Source organism: Pleurodeles waltl, chromosome 8 (assembly GCF_031143425.1).
Source record: "Pleurodeles waltl isolate 20211129_DDA chromosome 8, aPleWal1.hap1.20221129, whole genome shotgun sequence".
In the NCBI taxonomy this organism is placed as follows: Eukaryota; Metazoa; Chordata; class Amphibia; order Caudata; family Salamandridae; genus Pleurodeles; species Pleurodeles waltl.
The window spans coordinates 11236440-11258464 of NC_090447.1; the positions used below are offsets into that span (position 1 = coordinate 11236440).

Below are 22025 nucleotides of genomic sequence, written 5' to 3' on the forward strand. Positions count from 1 at the left end.
TACTACTGCTATTAGTATTTACTTTCTTATTCTTATTCTCGTTCTAATTTTTATCCTTATTCTTATCCTTACTCTTATTCATATTCTTAGTCTTACTACTACTACTATTATTATTGACTTTTCTTATTCCTATTTTCATTCTCATTCTTATTTGTCTTCTTTTTTCTTTTTGATTCTTATTTTCACTGCTTCTATTATTAACCTTTATTCTTCTTCTTCTCCTTCTTCTTCCTGTTCCTGTTCCTCTTCTTCCTCTTCCTCTCTTCTTCTTCTTCTTCTTCTCCTTCTTCTCCTTCTCCTTCTTCTTCTTCTTCTTCTTCTTCTTATAATAATAATTATTATTAATAATAATAATTATAATAATAATATTAATATTCCTTCCATACCCTTTTAACTCATACCCTACAATCTAGATTGTGTTATTCTATATTTTTCTCACCCACCTTCTGCCTCCATGCAAACAGTATCAGCAGGAAGGGATTGGATGTGAATGATCTACTTAGAACGTTTTCATTAGAGTAATAATGATCATTGCAAGCAATATAACCAAATGAATTGTCCTGTGTTACTCATTCGCCCCTGCATCACTCGTTCTCTCTGCCCCTTCTCTCTAGGATACCTCTATGGAAAGGGAAGTCCCTCAGGGATCGCCTGAGAGAGCAGGGCAAGCTCAAGGACTTTCTGAGGAAGCACAAGCTCAACCTGGCCAGCAAGTATGTGCCAGTGTTTGCCGCTCAAGTTGCCAGTGAACCAATGACTAACTACATGGACGTAAGTGTCTGTAATTGCACATGTGGAACACACTCATCACACAGAGAATCAACTGTAGATAGTGCATACATTTATTAAACCCAGTGCTATGTAATATTTAGCCACTATTTTCCAAATTTAGGGTCTAATGTAGAGTTGGGTAATAGAGGAACATCATTCAATTTCTGGAAGAAATCCTGATTCGGAGGAGAATTACATGGTTAAAGTTTCTCCGCCATCCCACCGCATGGTGAATAAGTCCCTCCAGTTACATCTCATTTGGTTTTAGCTTTTCCTCCCAAAATCAAATGTTCTCAAACTACTCTAAATGATGTTTTCAGTGTTTGACCTTCTATTGATGGGCGGGGCATTTATTGAGTATATGGTTCAATTGACCACCTAAAGTTAGCTCCTGTGGGCAAGCAGCTATCACATGGCTAAGCAGCAGCTAATTTCCACTCGTCTGTAAGGGGGTAACATTTCTAAAACCGCTTTTAAAAAAACTGGACCACTAAAGGATGGGGGCCAAGAGAATGTTTAAGATTGCGACTTTTGCATAAGTAATCCTGCTTCAAGAGGCTAGCATCTGATAATAACCCATACCGTTTTAGCAAATGGGTGGTCATTGAAGGAGCATGGACAGGCTACTTTTAATAACCGCTCCCTCGCACTAGATGCAGAAGGAGCGGGGATGTGGAAGGAGCATGGACAGGCTACTTTTAATAACCGCTCCCTCGCACTAGATGCAGAAGGAGCGGGGATGTGGAAGGAGCATGGACAGGCTACTTTTAATAACCGCTCCCTCGCACTAGATGCAGAAGGAGCGGGGATGTGGAAGGAGCATGGACAGGCTACGTTTAGTAACCGCTCCCTCGCACTAGATGCAGATGGAGCGGGGATGTGGAAGGAGCATGGACAGGCTACGTTTAGTAACCGCTCCCTCGCACTAGATGCAGAAGGAGCGGGGATGTGGAAGGAGCATGGACAGGCTACTTTTAATAACCGCTCCCTCGCACTAGATGCAGAAGGAGCGGGGATGTGGAAGGAGCATGGACAGGCTACGTTTAGTAACCGCTCCCTCGCACTAGATGCAGAAGGAGCGGGGATGTGGAAGGAGCATGGACAGGCTACGTTTAGTAACCGCTCCCTCGCACTAGATGCAGAAGGAGCGGGGATGTGGAAGGAGCATGGACAGGCTACTTTTAGTAATCACACTTATGCACTAGAAACGGGCACTTTATAACCCAGTTTAAGGGGTACCTATTGCACTAACTAATCGGAATTTATATCACAAAACCAGAGGGTTTATAAGGTTAAAATGGGAAAGCACAAAAGGAGCAGTCAGTGCTAGAGGGCAGTTTTTTTATTTCCTTACAGAATATGTCTAAATTGTGGGAACTTTTAAACTATTGATTTTATTGCCTATGATAATGCTTATGTGTTTTCTTGTTTTGCATGTTTGATGAGTACTGGAAATGTATTGTAATAGTTTTTATTAACTATACAAATAAACTTGACTATGACCAAATTATCATGTAGGTTTTAGGACATGTTAAAGGAGGGTCATGCATTTGAAGAGTAGTTCTGGGAACATGTAATGATCTTCCATATTGAAATTAACATAGTTTGAAACTCACATGTTTTTCTGTTGGTCCTAATTTTGTGCTGAAGGTTCCTGCTCACCGAAGAAGATCTCCCCATAGTTACGTCGAGATCTCAAGTCCGTCACTAACTTTCTGTTGATAAACATTGGCGAACTGAGTTCTGGGCATGGTCCCTCCCGAGGTCAAATTCTGCAAACCCACTGCATCAAATTATTTGCCATCACCTTGTTCAAAAAACATAACCTAAGTCTCAAAGGAGGCGCCCCCTCCCACTCCGCTTACCGCGGCTTCTCCACCACATTCTGAGCAGTCATGGGCCTAATAACCCGTGTGCAGACCTGTCACTTTTTTGATGACATCTTTATCCTTTATCTTTATCCTTTATCATCTTTATCTTGTATGCAGACCCTCAGTGCACACCATTTCAGGAAGAGTTATTAACTGAGATATCTCAGATCTCATTGCCTGTAACTGTAAGGTTGACCTGTAGACGTATCACAGGATTACACAGAATAGTTTAAATTAACATCCCAGGAAACTGGATTTCAAAAGTCTTTTGTATCTTCTGGCAGACAACATACTACGGAACTATCTCCATTGGGACCCCCCCTCAGAGCTTCAATGTGATATTTGACAGTGGTTCATCCAATCTCTGGGTCCCATCTACATCCTGCACCAGCTCTGCCTGCTGTAAGTATCTGTCAGTGGCCAAGATGTGTGGCGAGACCTGAGTGAGTATCCAGGACGTGCGGATCATGCAAAGATCTCTATTACTCTTGTTAGGCTCCTCTTCTTTGCACACTTTTCATGTTCCCCATTAGTATACCTATAACCCTTAAAACAGACATCATCATTAACTGGGTACTTACCTTAATATTCAATGATTTCTTAAACGGGTTAAAACTCTGCAACCTGATTGAGTTCAATCTGCCTCCTTCTATTCAAATCCAATTGAATCCAATGCAGACATTCTTATCCAGTTCAGTCCAATTTTATCCAATCCAATCCGAACTGATCCAAACTATTCTGATCAAGTCTAATCTGATCTAAAATGACCCAACCCGATCTGACCCAATCCAATCCAACCCAACCCAACCAAATCCAATCCAATCCAATTCAGACCAATCAATCTAATACAGTCCAATCCAATTCAATCCAATCCAATCCAATCCAACCCAACCCAACCAAATCAAATCCAATCCAATTCAGACCAATCAATCTAATACAGTCCAATCCAATCCAATTCAATCCAATCCAATCCAACCCAACCCAACCCAATCAAATCCAATCCAATCCAATTCAGACCAATCAATCTAATACAGTCCAATCCAATTCCATTCAAGCTAATGCAAACCAGTCCAATTGCATGTGTGCCAGTCTATTCTGAACATACACAATCCATTCTAGTATTATCCAATGCAATATATTCCAGCGCAGTCCAATACAACCCAATGCAGATAACCAACACCCCTTCTTATTCAGATCTGATCTGATTCAGATTCATAACTGTGTCCACCTATAGACAGTCTTGCCCTTGCCACTGACTATAGTTGGTTCTTCCACACATAACCTCTTCACCGACAGTCCAAGAATAAGTATGCCTAAGCAAAGATTTATCCTCATCCAAACTCAAAAATGCCCTGCACTGCGCCATCAACAGCTACTATTACATAAACTATTTTTTCTAAGGGGAATCTTGCTGAAAATGACTTCCATAAGATGTCAGTCACAGATCCAGCTTTTTCATGAAATATTTACTGTCACAGAGTCCTCTTTGCTTTCTTGTAACAAAGAACAACACATTTCTGCATCAAGCAACTCTTTTTACCATTAATTCCATGTCAAACACCCCTCAGAATCTGCAAAGTGTACGTTTTCCACATTGAGAAAATGCTCTGATCAATACTTAGGAAAACACTATATTTTAGAGTAATACATTGATCAAGGTACCAGAGTGCAACTCAGTTACAATTATAATCAAGGAAAAAATCAGATGAAAGGATGTAAATGGCTGACCTCTGGTACAGCACCAAAATGAAAAAGTACAATAAAATCTACCCTGATGTTAGCTTCCTCTTCACAGAATAGGAAGTAAATCATGCACAGCTTCTAACAATAGCATTAACACCTTTGTGTATTTTAGAAGCAAGGTATGCAGATTAACAGTTTGATATTAACAAGTTTATTTAAGAACTTTAACAGCCACTGCAGTTTGTTCCAGATGATGTGGAGTGTAATGGATTTCTGCCTCTTCTGATTTCTTATCCTAATAATGTACATTTGAGATTGGATATAATTGCGTTGTTGTTAAATCAAGCATTACATTAACAATGCAGGACCTTTGTATAATATTATAAACCTTTCTCGCCCTGCAGTTCTTTCAGTGTATTGTCTTTGTAAGAAGATATTTTCATTAGATGCATTTAATAGTGTGTTTCTTAAGTTTTTTAAATGCTGCATATATGTTTCAAATTGTTAAGAGAATGTATTGAAGCTTCTAGGTTGACACTTGGCCTGAGTAAAACTGTAACGATGCACACAAAATTCACTGATTTCATATAATGGAAATTTCACAGAATATCTTGAAATATTACATTATCTAATTTTGCATCATGTTTGATTGATGGGGATATTCAGAGAAGAAAAAGTCTCTCAGTTTGTGAAATAGTTTCTAAAGGTATGCCACTGTTACAAAATGTCGTATTGTGTATCCCTGTGAAGCATTTATGAATCACAGTTTCCCATGTCTTTATCGATAGCCTTGGCACTAACACCTTAGCCACTTACATCTACTTCTAATAGAAATGCATTTTCTGTGGTATCGATAGACAGTTACAAATAGTGACCATTACCCTATACCATGCCTTCCGATTGTGCCAACATTAAACAATAAATTGCTTAATGTTAAGCAAACATGAGTTGACATAATAAGCCAATTGGAATAGGTCCTTTCGGGGGCTTCGGCTTTTCTCCTTTTGGTTTTTAGGTTCTATGTGTCTGCGGACCCATCTCTAGTTGGGTGACAAGACTGACTTCTTTTTTGTTTAGACCTTGCCCCATCTATGAGACGGTGGCATTCTCCTGCATCTGATAGACTGTCAGAAGCTACCAGTAGTCGGTCTTCAATATCAATAAAGTCGGTGGATATTTTGAGAACTACTGTGATTTCCATTTGCTTCCAGGCTCTGACTTGTTAGATCAGATCCTGACTGTGGGCGGTTCGTTGTCTGGATCTCTGTGAAGTTTCTACATGGAGAAATTAGCTTGTGTGGTTTTTAAGCGCTAGAATTCCTAACAGTGCTGAGAAGTCTTTCAATGAGCTGGTGCCTAAAATTGAAATTTGCTACTACATTCTGTCCTCCCTGTCTAGAGTGTTACCTTTTGGGATTACACCCTAAATGGCACGAAGAGGGCATTGGCCATGTTCTGTTAGACCAAGGGCAGCTACATCCATAATGCAAATCCACCATAACACATCAGCATGGCAGGTTTAAGTGTGTACTTTAAACAAACTTCAGGGCAACTATTGTTATATTATGTTACTGACATCTCTTGAACAGCCTTGCTATTGACATGAGATCAGTTTAACCCACCCGTTTAAGGAATGCTTTCATTGGATGAGAAATAAAGGCCTATCTGAATTATATAGGAAAGTCAGCACTGCTTACAGAGGGCTCCTTTAAAAGCCACATCTGAGCACTAAACTGATATTTTATTCTACTTTGTACTTACTATTGGTGTACCAGAAGGAGAGAGTAGAAAAAAGGTTGATATGATAAACTGGGACATTCCAAAACACAGAATCTCTTGACAGTGCATAGCACAGAGCTGGCACTAACACATCAAGGACGTCAGACAGACCTGGCCTTACCAGTGATTCTAAGGTATTACATTTTCTATCCACAGCAAATCACAACGAGTTTAACCCTTCCAGTTCCTCCACATTCCAGGCCACCAGCACCAGCCTGTCCATCGGATACGGCACGGGAAGTATGACAGGAGTATTGGGCTACGACACTGTCCAGGTGAGGGACTTGGAGTAACAATGCTGCCTTCTGATGCATACATGACATTGCTGCTCAGTGGTACTGAATGCTGACTCTTGTGTACCCCCAGGTTGGAGGCCTCACAGTCACCAACCAGGTCTTTGGTCTGGCCTACACTGAAGCCGACTTCTTCTCCTCGATGCCGTTTGATGGGATCCTGGGCGTGGCCTACCCAAGCATTGCATCTGACTCCGCCACCCCTGTCTTCGACAACATGTGGAGCCAGGGCCTGCTGCAGCAGGACCTCTTCTCTGTCTACCTCAGCGCGTAAGTTAGAGCTCATGTCGCCTGATCAGAGGAGTCAGAGCATACTTAATTACCTAGAACCTAGACAACATTAAACATGAAAGAAATACTTAAAAGCCAATGAGACAGATGTCTTCATATTTAATTTGCAAAAAAGCAAACACAAATTGTGCACAGACTGTTCGCTAATGAACGCATATGTTCCAAAACACTTATGTACTAATAGGTGGATTCGCAAAATAACCCTCAGGGCAGTTCGCAAATCGACATATCTCATCAATATTTATGAGTTAGGTCACAAATTGCAAATAAGTCTTATTGGGTGGATACAATACAAGGATGGTTGCCTGCTGGGGTCCTCAGACCACCATATCTGGACCCATGCCCACTTCTGAACAAACCTTTTTTTCATTCACAAAATGGAAAGGGGTCTGTCCTTCCTCTTTGCAAATGGGTTACCACCTTCTTTGAGGAATCTTGTAACCTAACAATTGTTTGTGAGCAAAATTACAGTCACGAACAGCTCACACATAGCATTGCTAATCTAAATTTAGAAGGGACGGCCTAAACATGCCCTTTTCAAATTGCGATTCATAATGCTTTTCTAAAATGAACTTGCAATCCAGAAACCAATTACCAAATTACATTTGTACACATGTGGCCCTATACATCTCAAGAGGGTTCCATGGTTGGTTTGCTGTACTACGGTAGCCATTTTCAGCAGTGCTGTCATGGCCATATTTATGGCCCTAGTTGCATTGTGCATGCACCACGCCATGTGGTGCATGCGCAACACAACTCTTAAGGCAGATTTATGAAGACATGCAAGGCCACCTTAAGGTGTCTTTGTGTGGCTTCTTGAAACTGGAGTAATGGAACGCAGCAAAAATCACTGTGTTGCGTTACTCTCCCGTGGGAAGGCATCCCACGGACGTTGTGTGGATGTTCATATGCAACTCCCATGGAGTGTGACGCATTCCCAGATTAACCAGAACTGATAAACCTAGAAATGCACCAATATACTACGCCTTTCCAGGAGACGCATGACTTGGAGAATTGTCTGTAGTACTCCTTGTTACATCCTCTTCCTACATGAAGAGCAATAAGACTGAGGGGACTGTTTTGTGCTGTAAGGTGCCTCTTCACACCATGGTGCAAGGGTGCCTGCGTTGGCGCTTGGGTACCAAAACGACACAAGCGCGTGGAGAAAGGCAGGAACGCGCCGCGTTCTTTTACATATGGCGCATTCCTGCCCCTAGCGTGTCACCCAGCGCTGCTATGCATGGCTTGGCCACAAGTATGGCCTTGTTGCGCTGCTATGCATGGCTTGGCCATCAGTATGGCCTCAGTATTCCATGACTGAGATCCCTTTTGTCCTCTATCTTCGCAGGAATGAAGCCAGTGGCAGTGTGGTGATTTTTGGAGGATATGAGACTCAGTACTACTCCGGAACCATGAACTGGGTGCCGCTCTCTGCAGAAGGATACTGGCAGATCACAGTAGACAGGTAAAGGTTACTATTTACCTGTCTGTCACAGAGATATGTGTCAGAGCAGCAGAAGTGTGAGTTTCATACTGCAAGATGCCATGATATTACCAATGCACAGATTCCCTATTTTTAGCGATGCGCTGATGTGTGATTCCACCCTCTGATGTGTGAGTCCACCCTATGGTCAGTGATTCCATCCTCTGAAGTGTGAGTCCACCCCTTGGTCAGTGATTCCACCCTCTGATGTGTGTCCACCCTCTGATATGTGATTCCACAATCTAAAGTGAAATTCCACCCTCTGATGTGTGATTCCACCCTCTGATGTGTGTCCACCAACTGATGTGTGATTCCCCCCTCCAATGTGCAGTTCCACCCTCTGATGTGTGTCCACCCTCTGATATGTGATTCCACCCTCTGATGTGTGAGTGCACCCTCTGGTCTGTGATTCCACACTCTGATGTGTGAGTCCACCTTCTGAAAAGCACCCCAGTGGGGGAATATTTTAGTTTATAAAGTGTCTCTAGGGTAAATTCCAGGGCAGGATGGATTCACCATTTGTTTTCTTTCCTTTTACTTGTTCTTAACTTGTTGAGAATGACAAGTTATTCAAACTTTACAAAATAACTCTTGAGGTCAATTCAGTGTCACAAAAAAGTATGAAACGTTATTAGTTACCCAGCTCACCCTTCGTGACCCGGCGGCTCTGCTTTCAAACACACAGCGGGGTCGTGGACCCCCCGTTCCACAGCTTCGGGGGGCCTTGATACTAACGATGATTTCTGAGCCTGTCCTGTTTGCAGCTCTCCAGGCAAAGGTGCTCAACGCAAAGTGAGGGGAAGAGAGGCCAGGATGCGAAGGCAGCCACAGTGAAGGGGGCCCCGTTGGAGGAATTATGGGAAAAGAGGGGAGAATAGAGATTGAGAGGGAGGGATGGAAGACACTGACGAGAAGAGGCAAAGGGCGCAAGGAAGGGTGCGGAGGTCAAAGGGCAGAGCGCTTCCACGGGTGGGTGAGAGTAGGGATGTGGGTGTGGGGAAAGGGCAGATGGATGTGTGGTTGTGTGGATGGGGAAGGGGGGGCTGAAGAGCCGGACGTGTGAGTTGAAGAGTAGACCAAGGTATGGACGAGTGCAATGAGGGGAAGCATGGTGAAGGAAGGATGGGCGGAACGGGGAAAGGATGAATGCATAGATAGAGGCTCAGAAGATTGATGGATGGATTCAAGAGAAGCTGAAGGATGAAGAGGTAGATGGACGTAAGGTGGGCTAACGGGACCACGTCCAGGGTGGTAGGGCTTTATGACTTTCCTCATCCAAAGGTATTAGAGGTATGGAGCGAGGTGGGAGTAATTTAATTTTCTCCCTTGAAAACATACATTCAGAGACCTTTTACAGCAAAGCGGGCTCTGGCCCAGGGCCCCAGCCTTTTAGGGGAACCTTGCTGCACCCGGCCCCGTCCTCCACCCAGTCCTGCCCTAATCACCTTGACTAATTCTTAAACATAGATGGTTTTAAACACCATTTTCCTTTAGTTTGTTTGTAATACGAGTGATGTGTGGGAGTCTATTACAGACATTTTGCAGCGAAATATTCCTTGTTTTTCAGCGCCATGAAACAGCCATAAAAATATGAGTAAGCTTGTGCTGCATTTCAGAATTGTAAGAAGCGCAGCGCTGTCCCTGAATATCAGATGGAAACGTTAAAAGTCGTGCCCAGAGTCTGTGCGGAGTCAGAGACCTGAGAGGGGGCGAAAGAGATGAAACTGGACCTTAATTTCAAAGCTGTTCCAAACAAAGGCCCTCAAATTGCGGTTGCCCTGGGGCCCCCATAGTCCCTGACATGTCCATGCGCACATTCACCCTGAGAAGTCTTGGCAGCACTGGGCCCACGGTATACAAGTGCCCCGGGCGCAACCAGCGTTTGGATGGACTTTGTGCGCCCTCGGGACACTTTGGTATTACAGAAGCGGAAGCAGACACTTGTGCGGCCCCTTCCCTAATATCAATAGCGCTGGAGCACACACAGCACCAGCGCTACCACCAGAGGGTGGCCCCTCATTTGCATGAGGGTGTGGCCACATGCAAATGAGGGAATCCCTTTGCCTCTGTGCCTGCGCTGTATGATAGATGTGGGCGCAGAGGCAAAGAAGCTGTCGGGAGGTGCACTGACAGTCTGCCACCTAAAAGTTGGTGCACTGTCAGTGCAGCCCCTGACAGCACCCTCTGGAGGGAGCAAAGGGGGTCCGATGGACCCCCCCAGACATCCCCTTACAGGCAGGTGCAATCATTCACTGCACCTGCCAGCAAGAGTATGGGGGTCATTACAACCTCGTTGCGGGAGCCAGAATACCGCCAGTGCTGGCGGTATGGCTGGCTCCGTATTTTGACTTTTCTGCTGGGCCAGCGGAAAAGTCACATCAACATTGCCGCCGGCTCGTAATTGAGCCGGCGGTAATGCTGATGTGCAGCGGGTGCAGCAGCACCCGTCGAGCATTTCACTGCCCGAAATTTGGGCAGTGAAATGCGCGACGGGGCTCTGCCTGGGGGCCCCTGCCCTGCCCATGCCAAGTGCATGGGCAGTGCAGGGGCCCCCAGGGCCCCCCCGAGTCCCCTTACCGCCAGCCTCTTCCTGGCGGTGCAAACCGCCAGAAACAGGCTGGCAGTAGGGGAGTCATAGCGCTGCCCTGGCGGATTATCACTGCTGGGTCTAAAATGGCGGAATACCGCCGGACCCGGTGGTGCGACCGTGGCGGTACTGCTGCGGTCAAAATATGGGTTTTCGTACCGCCGGCCTGTTGGCGGTACAAACGCCACTTTAACCCTGGCGGTCACCGACGGCCAGGGTTGTAATGACCACCTATGTCTAATCCCCTTAAAAAGTGCAAGTGGGTTGCCGCCTGCACAGTGAAACACGGAGCAGCTTTAAAGCAGCCTCTCTCTGGTTTTCACTCGAGGGCAGCAGGAGTTCGCAGCTGCCCTGGGAGCAGATCGTTCAATGTAAGGGGGCACATTTTCTCTGTCTGCGCACAGCGCACCTCTTTTAAGGCGAGTGTATCTGCCAGTGGACCCTTCTCGGGGCATCAGGAGAATACACACGGTCTTTATCCTCCAAATGATGTGCTCAAGAGAGTGTCACACATACGTGTCTAATGGTCAGTCGCTGGTCCCAACTCACAGTGCCACATGTAGGCCAGCTTTTTTACCATAGCATCAAAGTTTGTTCCATCAAGGAACTCCCACCCTCCTCACTGAAGAAACCATAGTCTTGTTCGGAATAGCTTGCAAGGAGTAACATGTGCAGATACATCAATACGTCCAGGGTTAGGGCTTGTGTGACGTGTGCAAGCAGGACGTTAATAAACAAAAAAACTGCACATATCAGACTCTTCCGCTGAAGGCTGGCCAGCAAATGAAGATATCAGTGACAGCAGGGATTGGAAACTGTCACTGGAGAGTGAAAAGGAGAGAAGAACCTCAGTGGATTCAGAGACCTACGGCTATGACTGGAGACTGAAGATGAGAGGAGAACCTCAGTGGATTCAGAGACCTGAGACTACAACTGGAGACTGGAGAGGAGAACCTCAGTGAATTCAGAGACCTGAGACCACCACTGGAGACTGGAGAGGAGGAGAACCTCAGTGGATTCCGAGACCGGAGGCTACCACTGGAGACTGAAATGGAGTGGAAGACTTGAGTGACTGCAGAGACCCAAAGCTACCACTAGAAACTAAAGGGGAGAACCTCAGTAGAGACAGATATGAGTCCACCACTGGAGAGTGAAGAAGTGGGGATGATGTTAGGTGATGCAGATAGCTGAGGCTACCACTAGAGATTGAAGAGGAGAGGAGGACATCAATGGATACAGCGATCAGAGTCTACCACTAGAGAATGAAGAGAAGGGGAGAACCTCAGTAGTGACACTGATTTCAGGCTCCCACTGGAGACATGAAGAGGGGAAGTAAACATTAGTGGAAGCAGAGGTCTGTGGAAATTACTAGAGACTGAAGAGGAGAGAAAGACGTTATTGGATGCAGAGATCTGAAGTTACCACAGTAAGCTGACGAGAAGGTGAGAACATCACTAAACACAGGTATCTGAGGCTACCACTGAAGAGGAGAGGGAAGATGTCAGTGGATGCAGACACGTAAGGCTACCCCGGGCGCCTGAAGTGCAGAGGATGTAGCTAGTGGATACTTAGATTTAATTCTCATGCTGAAGCCTGAAAAAGGGATGAAGACCTCACTGACTGCAGAGATCCGGGGCTACTTGTGGTAACTGAAGAGGAGAATAAGATCTCACTGACTGCCGGGATCTGAGGCTACCACTGAGGATTAAGAAGACAAAAGGAGCTCAGAGGATGCAGAGGTCTGAAGCCACCTCAGGAGATGGAAGAAGTGAGGAGAACCTCAGTGGATGCACATACCTGAGACTACATCTTCAGACTGATAATAAGAGCAATACCTCAGGGGTTGTAAACATCTGAGGCTACAACTGTAGCTTCATATGTATGAGGTTACCGTAGGAGACTGGACAGGATGAAGACTTCAGCAAGGAACAAGTTCTTCAGTATATAACCTTGAGTTCTTCCATCCGTCACCCTCTAAGAAATATCCTTCTGTAGACTTTGGCAAAAATTGTACAAGATGTATTAGACCACGACTGTAACATCTTATTCTCAGGCTTTATCAAGGACCTTCATCCCTGAGTGGAAACCCTTCCAATAACATCAAGAATCAAATACAATAATGCACATGATGATACACTGAAATTAATAATTAATCCACCACACTTAAGCTTGTGTTATAACCTCATATTATGCATATAGGCTAATAGTTGCTCATATGTTTCCTCTTTCAGTGTCACCATGAATGGAAATGTTATTGCCTGCAGTGGAGGATGCCAAGCCATTGTGGACACAGGAACGTCTTTGATTGCTGGATCATCAACTGGTATTGCCAACATCCAGAGCGCTATTGGAGCTTACCAGGACTCTAATGGAGAGGTAAGTGTTGTTACAAGGTTATTATTTGATTCACCCTCTAATGATTCCAATGGCAACTTGTTGTTGTGCGGGTGTTGGTAATCTACCTGTGAGTTGGCACGAGAAGATGGTGCTCCCGTGGGTTATTAGTTTGTGTGGCTCTCAGCCCTTAACACATGTCTCCCCTTCCATACACCTAAATATGCCACCCCTAAATATGCCATGATGTCTTGTTAGGTTTTTCTAGGTGCTCCAGAATTCATGACTTCCATCCACTCTACTTTCCCTGGAAGTCTTAATTCTACCCTTGGGATTTCAACCAAGAAATGGCTGCATGACACACCACCAACCTATGCAAGTGTGTGGAGATGAGGGATATGTTTTTTCTGTGGGATTCAGTGTGGATGTGTTGTATGGTCCAGTGTTTTCTGGTTTCTTAAGTGTATGCTCGCTGATGGTGGACGCTGTTGAGTTTGTTCTATGAGTGATGCATTCTGGTATTGAATTTACCTTTAAATTTATGCACTGATGAACACCCAACTGCCTCGTATGAGGGAGCAGTTGACTCTTCTCATGGAGACAGCTTTTTCAGTTATTAAATGTTATTTTCTCTTCTGCTTGTTCCAATACAACAGTCTTATTCCACACTTTGGGAGACTGGGGTTTGTCTTACCCTTTCCGCCTTATGATCCTAACTCTTTATCATGTTTTTCTCTTAGTATGTGGTGAGCTGCAACTCCATCAGCTCCCTGCCTGATATCGTCTTCAATATCAATGGAAATCCATACCCAGTGCCCGCCAGTGCCTACATCAACCAGGTGAGAAGTTTACCTAGTCGTGGCAGCCTGTTATCCTCAAACCTGAATGACTGCCACCTTCTTAGTCCTCAAACATGAGTCACTGTCACCTTGTGAATCCTCAAACAATAGTGAAACAACTTCCCACTCCACATCAGAGACTTCTTCTCTCTTCTTGAATTCCACTAGAAGCTGAAGACCCGGCTTTACAATTAACCAGCCTACCTTACGCAGGGTTAGGCACACATACCTGCTCAGTGCCAGGGTGATAGTGCACTTTACAAAAGCACATAACATAACCTAACAACATATACAAATGACTGCCATTTTCCGGTTACTTAAACAAGAGTGACTGTCACGTTGTTAGTCCTCACACACAAGTGAATTTTATATTTCTGTTCCTCAAACACAAGTGACTGTCACTTCCTCAGTGTTCAGTACTGTGTTAATTCTCCTCCGTGCTGCCACACCCATGTGTTTGCCTACCATTCACTCAGTGTCTCTCTGACCTCTCAGTATGTCTCTGTATTTGCTGCTATCACCCAGCCTCTCACTTACACCATCCTTTGCCTTTAGTCTACGTTACTCTCCAGACGGTCTCCCTTCCCACTCGTCACAGTATTAGAAGCATTTACCAGGTTTAGAGGTGGAACAGTCTATGGGCCTGATTACAACTTTGGAGGAGGTGTTAATCTGTCCCAAATGTGACGGATATACCACCAGCCGTATTACGAGTTCCATAGGATATACTGGACTCGTAATACGGCTGGTGGTATTTTCGTCACTTTACCGTCACTTTTGGGACGGATTAACACCTCCTCCAAAGTTGTAATCAGGCCCTATGTCTTTTCCAGAAGCTTAAAACCTGCCACCTTCTCTCCCGTTTGTAGGGTCTCCATGTGAATTGTGAGCCCTTTGTGGAGTGGGGACTGGCCATGCAATGCAAGCCTCCCTCACAAAGAACTATTTCACAATGCAAGACACATATGTCACATACGCAAAGCACACCGAGGGGCAAATTTATGTAAAATATCATATAGAAAAGCACTCTAAGTATGACTAAAAGATGTCACATTGCAAGAGAGAAAACATACATACAGTCAGTGACTTCCTTTAGAAAGTAATGTAAGTGATGTGTATAGTTAGTGCTAGCTCAGTGGGTAATCAGTGACAAATCTTCCTACATGCGAGGGGTCCAGCAGTGTACAGGGGGGTTCATTAATCACGGGGTAACAGCTGAGATGGGATGTGTGCAAAAATCAGTACAGCTGGTTAAATCCAAACAGGGCAAGATTGTTTTCACACCAACCACAGACATAGATAACATGTAGAAGAAAATGCAAGTGTGGAAGATAAAGAGACAATACATTTTACAACCAACGTGATGTGACAAAACAAGACAAGTCCTCGAAATATCTGCAAATGGCTTTGACAGGTTAGTTCATGCCCATGACACGAGAGGATGTCTTCACTGGAGCCATTGTGCCTCAGTTCTTCATTCCATCTACCAGTGGCAGAGCAAGGATGCCAGAGGTCCTGTTGTAATCCTGCTCTTGCCTTGAGGGTCCTCTCATGATGTGAAGGCATTCCACTTGTAAAGATGCTCTATCAGAAGGTTATTGTTGTGAAGCTCGAGACACCTGCAGTTGTCTGCTGAGTGGTGAAGACGGCATCACGTTTGAGAGTTTGTGCTGACAGTAAAGTGAAGAACCTTTAAATCAAAATAATGTGCCACACGGATTTCCATCGCCAAACATTACTGAACTCATATTATTACTCAAAGGGGCAACAGTTGTCTCAAAAAGGGATCTTAAGCATGCATACCACCAGATACACCTTCATGCAAATTCCAAACCCTTAAAGCATTCATCACCAGGGAAGGCACTTACCAATTTACCATTTGGGTTGTCATCTGCGGCTAGTGCCTTCCAAAGCATTATGAGCGAAGGCTTCAAGGGCATGGACAATGACATCCTGGGTTTTGAAGATACTATTGAATATTGGACACAGAACAATTGCATTCCTTCAGGGGCTAATAGAGTACTACTCTTAATTTGTGAAAAACATGGCCAGCAAAACAGATAATATAAAAGTTTTCATGAGGAAAGGTGCTAACTTTGTTTGGGATGTTGAACAATAAAAAAGGTTTTGAACAAATCAGAGAAGAAGTGTCCAGATGCATGGTGCAGCAGAGAAGGCGTGTGGGGCACTTGCCAAGTCTTTGAAAGGTGGTCTCAAATTATCTCTTCCATGTTCACTGATTGGCTATTCAGAGGTGGTTGCTTGCACAATTTAGAATTACGGTGTATGCACATGCAACAGCAGATACATTTGATGACCCTAATATATAATATACACAAAGCAGGGAGGATCCAACTATCTTCAATCCTGTTTTTTGCTATTGCATGCACGGCCTTCCAAACATCTCAATTGAGTGTGTCAGCGGCACCCAGGTAAATGAGTGCTCTCGCCACTTTACTTGGATATATTTGTTGGGTCCTCACCCAGAGGTACCACCTGTGGCCTGCTTCATCTTTGGACCCACATGCACATCACCTAATGTGAGTGGGTGGGCTCTACATATTTGTAAGGGGAGCACTTAGGAAGTGAAAGGCAAGCGAGTTATATAGGTGAGTTAAAATTGCCTCATAGATCCTACAGTTTTTATTTAATGAGCCATGTCTTGGGCAAGGCTAAAAACACTGAGACGTCGTGAGGATATGATGGTTCTTGACATCAATTGGTTGACGTTTTTCAGCCATGTAGCAGCCCCAAAGGGTCAATTGGCTTTCTTCAGGACCAACTGTGTTCTAAATCTCTGCATGATATGGTTGAGCTTTTCAACCTACTCTATGGCCTATGGCTCTTATAGTAGTTTTAACGAAGAATGCCTGCAATATGCAGACCATGCTTAGGACACTCTTCACGATATGGTCATGGCTGAGAAAAGAGAATAGGTATCATAATCGTGAAATTGTGGGACATTCAATTTTGGATGTTCTTCCAGTAAGGCACAATAATCCTATTGGAGTGCTGTAAAAACATGCAAACACTTGTGAGTCACTCATCCAAGCGTCAGTTATGGTTTCCAGAAGTCGCAAGTATATACAATTAAAAGGCACAATAGACAAATGCAAAAATCAACTTAAAGGTCAAACTCAGAAAAAATAGTGTTCAGTAGGTACCCACATAGTGACAGTAGTAGCAGTCTACCTACATCGTCTATATATTAAAGAGGCATCATATATAACAATACATAGTCAATTGTGTCAGTGATTGATTTGGGCATTTACAATCACCTGGGATACAAAGACTCTAAGACAAAGATGACTGCATCTCAATGGTAAAATTAATCCTCGCTGGTGAGTTGCTGTGCTTTAAAAATCATGATTTCTTTATTGATGGCTCGAATGTCAGTGAAGAGTGAAGAACAGTGGGTCCATGTAGACCAGGAGAGGACGACAAACCTCTCTGTTCTAGCTGGGCCCATGGAGTAGAGGTAGGCCATTAGAACGGTGCAAGTGGTGCAAAGCAAGAGAAAGGCAACACAGAGTGCACCACACTACACTACACTACACTACACTACACCGCACTACTGCTGTAGGAGTAGCATACAGCTGAGGACAAGCAGAGAGGACGAGGAGCCCAAGAACACATCCAGAAAGTTCACCCTAAGTTCATCCTCATAGAAACCATTGCCTCTGATGGAACCGGGACCCACATTCCCTCTGCATTAGATGTGTACATATGTGTGGCCACATCAGCAGACAATCAGAGTGGAAATACCTGATTGATAGTTTGTCTTCATCTCCACCCTCTCAGTGTGTGCACGTGTAAGGAATGGTGATTGTGGAGAGGTGCTTCTGCATCCCACAAAGTCTCGGAGTCCAAACTGCATGTTACATATGAAGGGGCGTAGCTACCATTGGTCCAGCAGGTGCAGTGGAGCCATGGTACAGAGCTCCGAGAAGCCCATTGAACCCTGATAATTGCTGTGTTTTACTACCTCAATGACAGTCAAAGAGTCCATTTTGCTTGCTTGCACCAAGGCCCATTGTTTCCTCAATACTCAGTTGAAATATTGTTTAAATTCTAAAGTCACCACACCCTGCAGTTATCCAAGAGTGAAGCTGCTGGTCTTGAGGTCATCTGTAAGAGTGAAGTCAGAACAACCGAGGACGGTACACTTCGGTCATAAGGCCAGTCAAGACAGAACTCAAGATATTTTGTAAGTTAAAAAATAGCATAATTGTTACTGGGCTCTAGGAATGACTTGGATTAAGTGACCCACCCAGACAGTGAGCCAGGAAGAAGCTGTCCTGGCCTAAGTGAACTTTCAGTGAGCGCTAGGAGGCATCAGCACTGTGGAATATCATAAAATAGATTTGGTTTATCCAAGATGAATCCAAAAGAATTGGCCTAATGTCCTCTTCTTGTCTTCTCTTAGAACTACTGCAGCAGCAACTTCCAGCAAACCCCCGTCGACCTCTGGATCCTGGGAGACGTCTTCATCAGAGAGTACTACGTTGTCTTCGACAGATCAGGCAACCAGGTTGGCCTTGCCAGCGTGGCCTGAAGAAGGACCATTGGATGCCTTCAAAGAGTGCCACATGTCGACCATGGTTCTCGTGACTGTAACAGCTGTATTAGTGTATATTAGCAAGTATATACATGAAGCAATACCAATAAAAACGCACATAGAAGCACACCAACTTGTTTCTTCTGTTGGTAAAGACCGTAGAGCGGATTCCAGTTCATATAGCGGGTGAAAATAAGAAGGAATGGAAATAATTTTCAGTGAGCATGGGAGTAATTATGATATTTTATGTAATTATGTGAAAGCAAGGCCAGCAACACAAATGGTTCCCAGTTTGCACATCCTATCAAGGGCTGTATTTAGGGCCGACTTAGGAACCAAGAGCAGCCTTGACAAATTTTGTCACACCAGCACAATGCTTAGCGCTCCATTTACCAAAGATTTGCATAACTCTTGCACTAAGCAACGTGGTTCAAGATCAACATAAATCTTATGGAAGATTTACCAAGCCAGACAAGGTCTGGTCTGGCTGGATGAATCTAGAGTAACACAACGTAGCACACATCACTGCAGTGCATTACTCTGCCCTGGGAAGGCTTTCCACGGGTGGAGTGTGAGTGCTCCCATGCATCCACCCATGCATTTTGGTTCATTCCCACATTTACCATCACTGGTAGACCTGGGAATCAAGGAAGTGCTTTGAGGGTCCCCAGGGGTCCCAGCTGCGACCTCTGCCTTGCTATTTCCTACCCCTGGTACTGCCTATGCAACTTCTGGCCTCAGACGTGGCAAATTCAGTGCCAAGAACACATGGGCAGCTTGTCCTTATGGACGTTAGTTGGGGGTCCACTCTCTTTGTTTTCTGTCAATTTGTTATAACACTAATAATGAATAATAACATATTATTCACTATTAGTGTAATAAAAATGGAGTAAAAATAGCTGTAATATACCCTTTCATGGCAGTTGAGGTAAGCACAAATAGCTTGTAAATGAATGCTGTGTGCGTGCTTGCAAGTGAGAGTGTGTGTGTGACAGAGAGTGTGTGTAAGTGTGAATTTGTGCGTACATGTAGGTATGTGTGTGTGAGTGAAAGTGGAGGTTAAAGGGCGTGTGTTCTGCTTTCCCTCTTACCTCATAACCAAGCTTACACAATCTCTCTGGAATGCACTTCTGAGTTTAAAGAAGACATTTATTGATATTAATTCCCCACCACGAGGTTCCTGAGAGACGAAATTAGTAGATTGGAAGCACACGTTCAAAAGTAGTCGCAGCAATGAAAGCTAAATATATCAAAGTACTTCTCAGTTGCAATGTACACAGCAAATATAGGTGATTATTTTATAGCATAACTTAAAAGCAAAGCATAAAAGTCAAAATTCATCACCGTAAGGCCTATAGCTCAGCTTCATCTTTCTGGGGTGTGCAAGTTGATGACTCCGGTCAACTGCGAGAAAGAGATTCTCTACCCAAACAGGAGACAGGCAACTGATGTCTAGCTCCTGTCTGAAGTCAAAGCAGATTCAATCTACCCTCCTGTAGCCCAGAGTCATCCTTAAAAGCAAACTCAGTGTGAGAACCGAAGGACCCTGGAGAGTGGCCAATTCTCCCGAGCCCCCGAGCTCTCAGACTGGATTGCGAGGTAAACACAAAATCTAAGTGCTCTTATCAGCTAAGGTCTGGTGTGAAGAAAACAGCTTGGTCCATCTTGTGGAAAAACACAGCTTGGAAAAACACAGCTCATCTGCAATGTCTCAACTGCAATGTCTAACCCCACGTTAAAGCCAATAGGCAGCTAACCTAAATATCAAATGTAATGTCTAATGTCATGTCAAAGCCAATAGGCAGCTAAGCTGGATGCAGAATGTAATGGCTAATGCCATGTCAAAGCCAATAGGCAGCTAACCCAAATATCAAATGTAATGTCTAATGTCATGTCAAAGCCAATAGACAGCTAAACTGAATACAGAATGTAATGTTTAATGCCACGTCAAAGCCAATAGGCAGCTAAACTGAATACAAAATGTAATGGCTAACTCCATGTTAAAGCCAATAGGCAGCTAAACTGAACAAAACATATAGGGGGTCATTCTGACCCTGGCGGTAAATACCGCCAGGGCGGAGGTTGGCGGTAGCACCGCCAACAGGCTGGCGGTGCTCCGCCGGGCATTCTGACCGCAGCGGTACAGCCGCGGCCAGAAGCGGAAAGCCAGCGGTGTACCGCCGACTTTCCGCTGCCCATGCGCCGCCATGGGGATTCTGACACCCCATACCGCCATCCTGTTCCTGGCGGTTCGCCCGCCAGGAACAGGATGGCGGTATGGGGTGTCGTGGGGCCCCTGGGGGCCCCTGCAGTGCCCATGCCCGTAAGGGGGCCCCACAAAGAATTTCAGTGTCTGCTTTGCAGACACTGAAATTCGCGACGGGTGCAACTGCACCCGTCGCACCTTCCCACTCCGCCGGCTCCATTCTGAGCCGGCTTCCTCGTGGGAAGGGTGTTTCCCGCTGGGCTGGCGGGCGGACTTTCGGCGGTCGCCCGCCAGCCCAGTGGGAAACCCAGAATGACCGCCGCGGTCTTTTGACCGCGGTACGGTCTTCTGGCGGTTCCCGCTTGGCGGGCGGCTAGCGCCGCCTGCCAAGCTTAGAATCAGGGCCATAATGTGCTACTGGTGAACATTGAGCAACTAATATGAGCAGTGGTGAAACACAAAGTCATTGGTCAAACACAATTAATAGCATCACAGCGTGTGATGTCACTTCCGCTACCCCTGGCATTTCGGTGAATTGACGTCCATGCTGGGATTGCATCAAACCCTACACCTCCCCAGGGGAGGCGTAATGTGGAGAAATATCTTTATTTCTTCTAGCTGCTTCCTCGTTCTATGTGTGCTGTAGAATGCAGCGCACATAGATGAAGGAATATGCTTTAGAGGATTGTTTTTGTGCAGGAAGGTGTGCCCTAGAAACAATCCTGTGTGTGACACAGGCATCCTTGCACCATGGTGCACGGATGCTTGCGTTGGCACTAGGCAGCACATTGCATGCCAGCACTAGGAGAGAGAGGAATGCACTGTACAAAGTTAAGTATGGCACATTCCTGCCTTATCCCTATCACGCAGCGCAGTAAGGTGACTTGCTGAGCTGCGTTGCGTGATGTGATGACAAGTTTGCCCCAAAGTTTGCAAAAGAGTAAGTGCCGGGGCTTACAGTTTGCTCAGAGTTCGGGTGCAAAATCCCAGGGCTGCATAGTTTTGATTCTAGCTCATGTCTTTCGAATCCACCAGCAGATACTCCTATCTCACTCTTGCAGGGTCTTTTTCATCCCTGTATTCTCCTTTTATCACTCTTTTCTTCCTTTCTCTTCCTCTTTCCTCCTTTTGTGTTTTTCTCTCTTCTGCCCTGGATCAAAGTCTGATGAGGAAAAATAGGTTCTACTCCCCAGAAATGAGTTCCTGTCGGCCCCACTTGCAACACCAACTCCAACTAAGCATTGGAGGAGCAAGCAACCACAATCACTGCAAGGAGGAATTAGCAGATCCTTCCCCCAGGAACTTTATGAAAGTATGGTGCACTTTACAA

At 44.9% G+C, this 22025-nt stretch overlaps 1 protein-coding gene across 1 annotated transcript; it reads left to right on the forward strand.

Annotated features, from left to right (window-relative positions):
• Positions 1 to 609: 609 nt before the first annotated feature.
• LOC138249027 (pepsin A-like) lies at positions 610 to 18486 on the forward strand (the record flags this gene model as incomplete). The annotated part of the gene is made up of 8 exons (XM_069203085.1): positions 610 to 771; positions 2927 to 3044; positions 6261 to 6379; positions 6471 to 6667; positions 8037 to 8153; positions 12990 to 13134; positions 13833 to 13931; positions 18358 to 18486. Coding segments are annotated over 8 exons (1086 nt in total), but the record flags the coding sequence as incomplete, so codon positions are not given.
• Positions 18487 to 22025: the final 3539 nt, after the last annotated feature.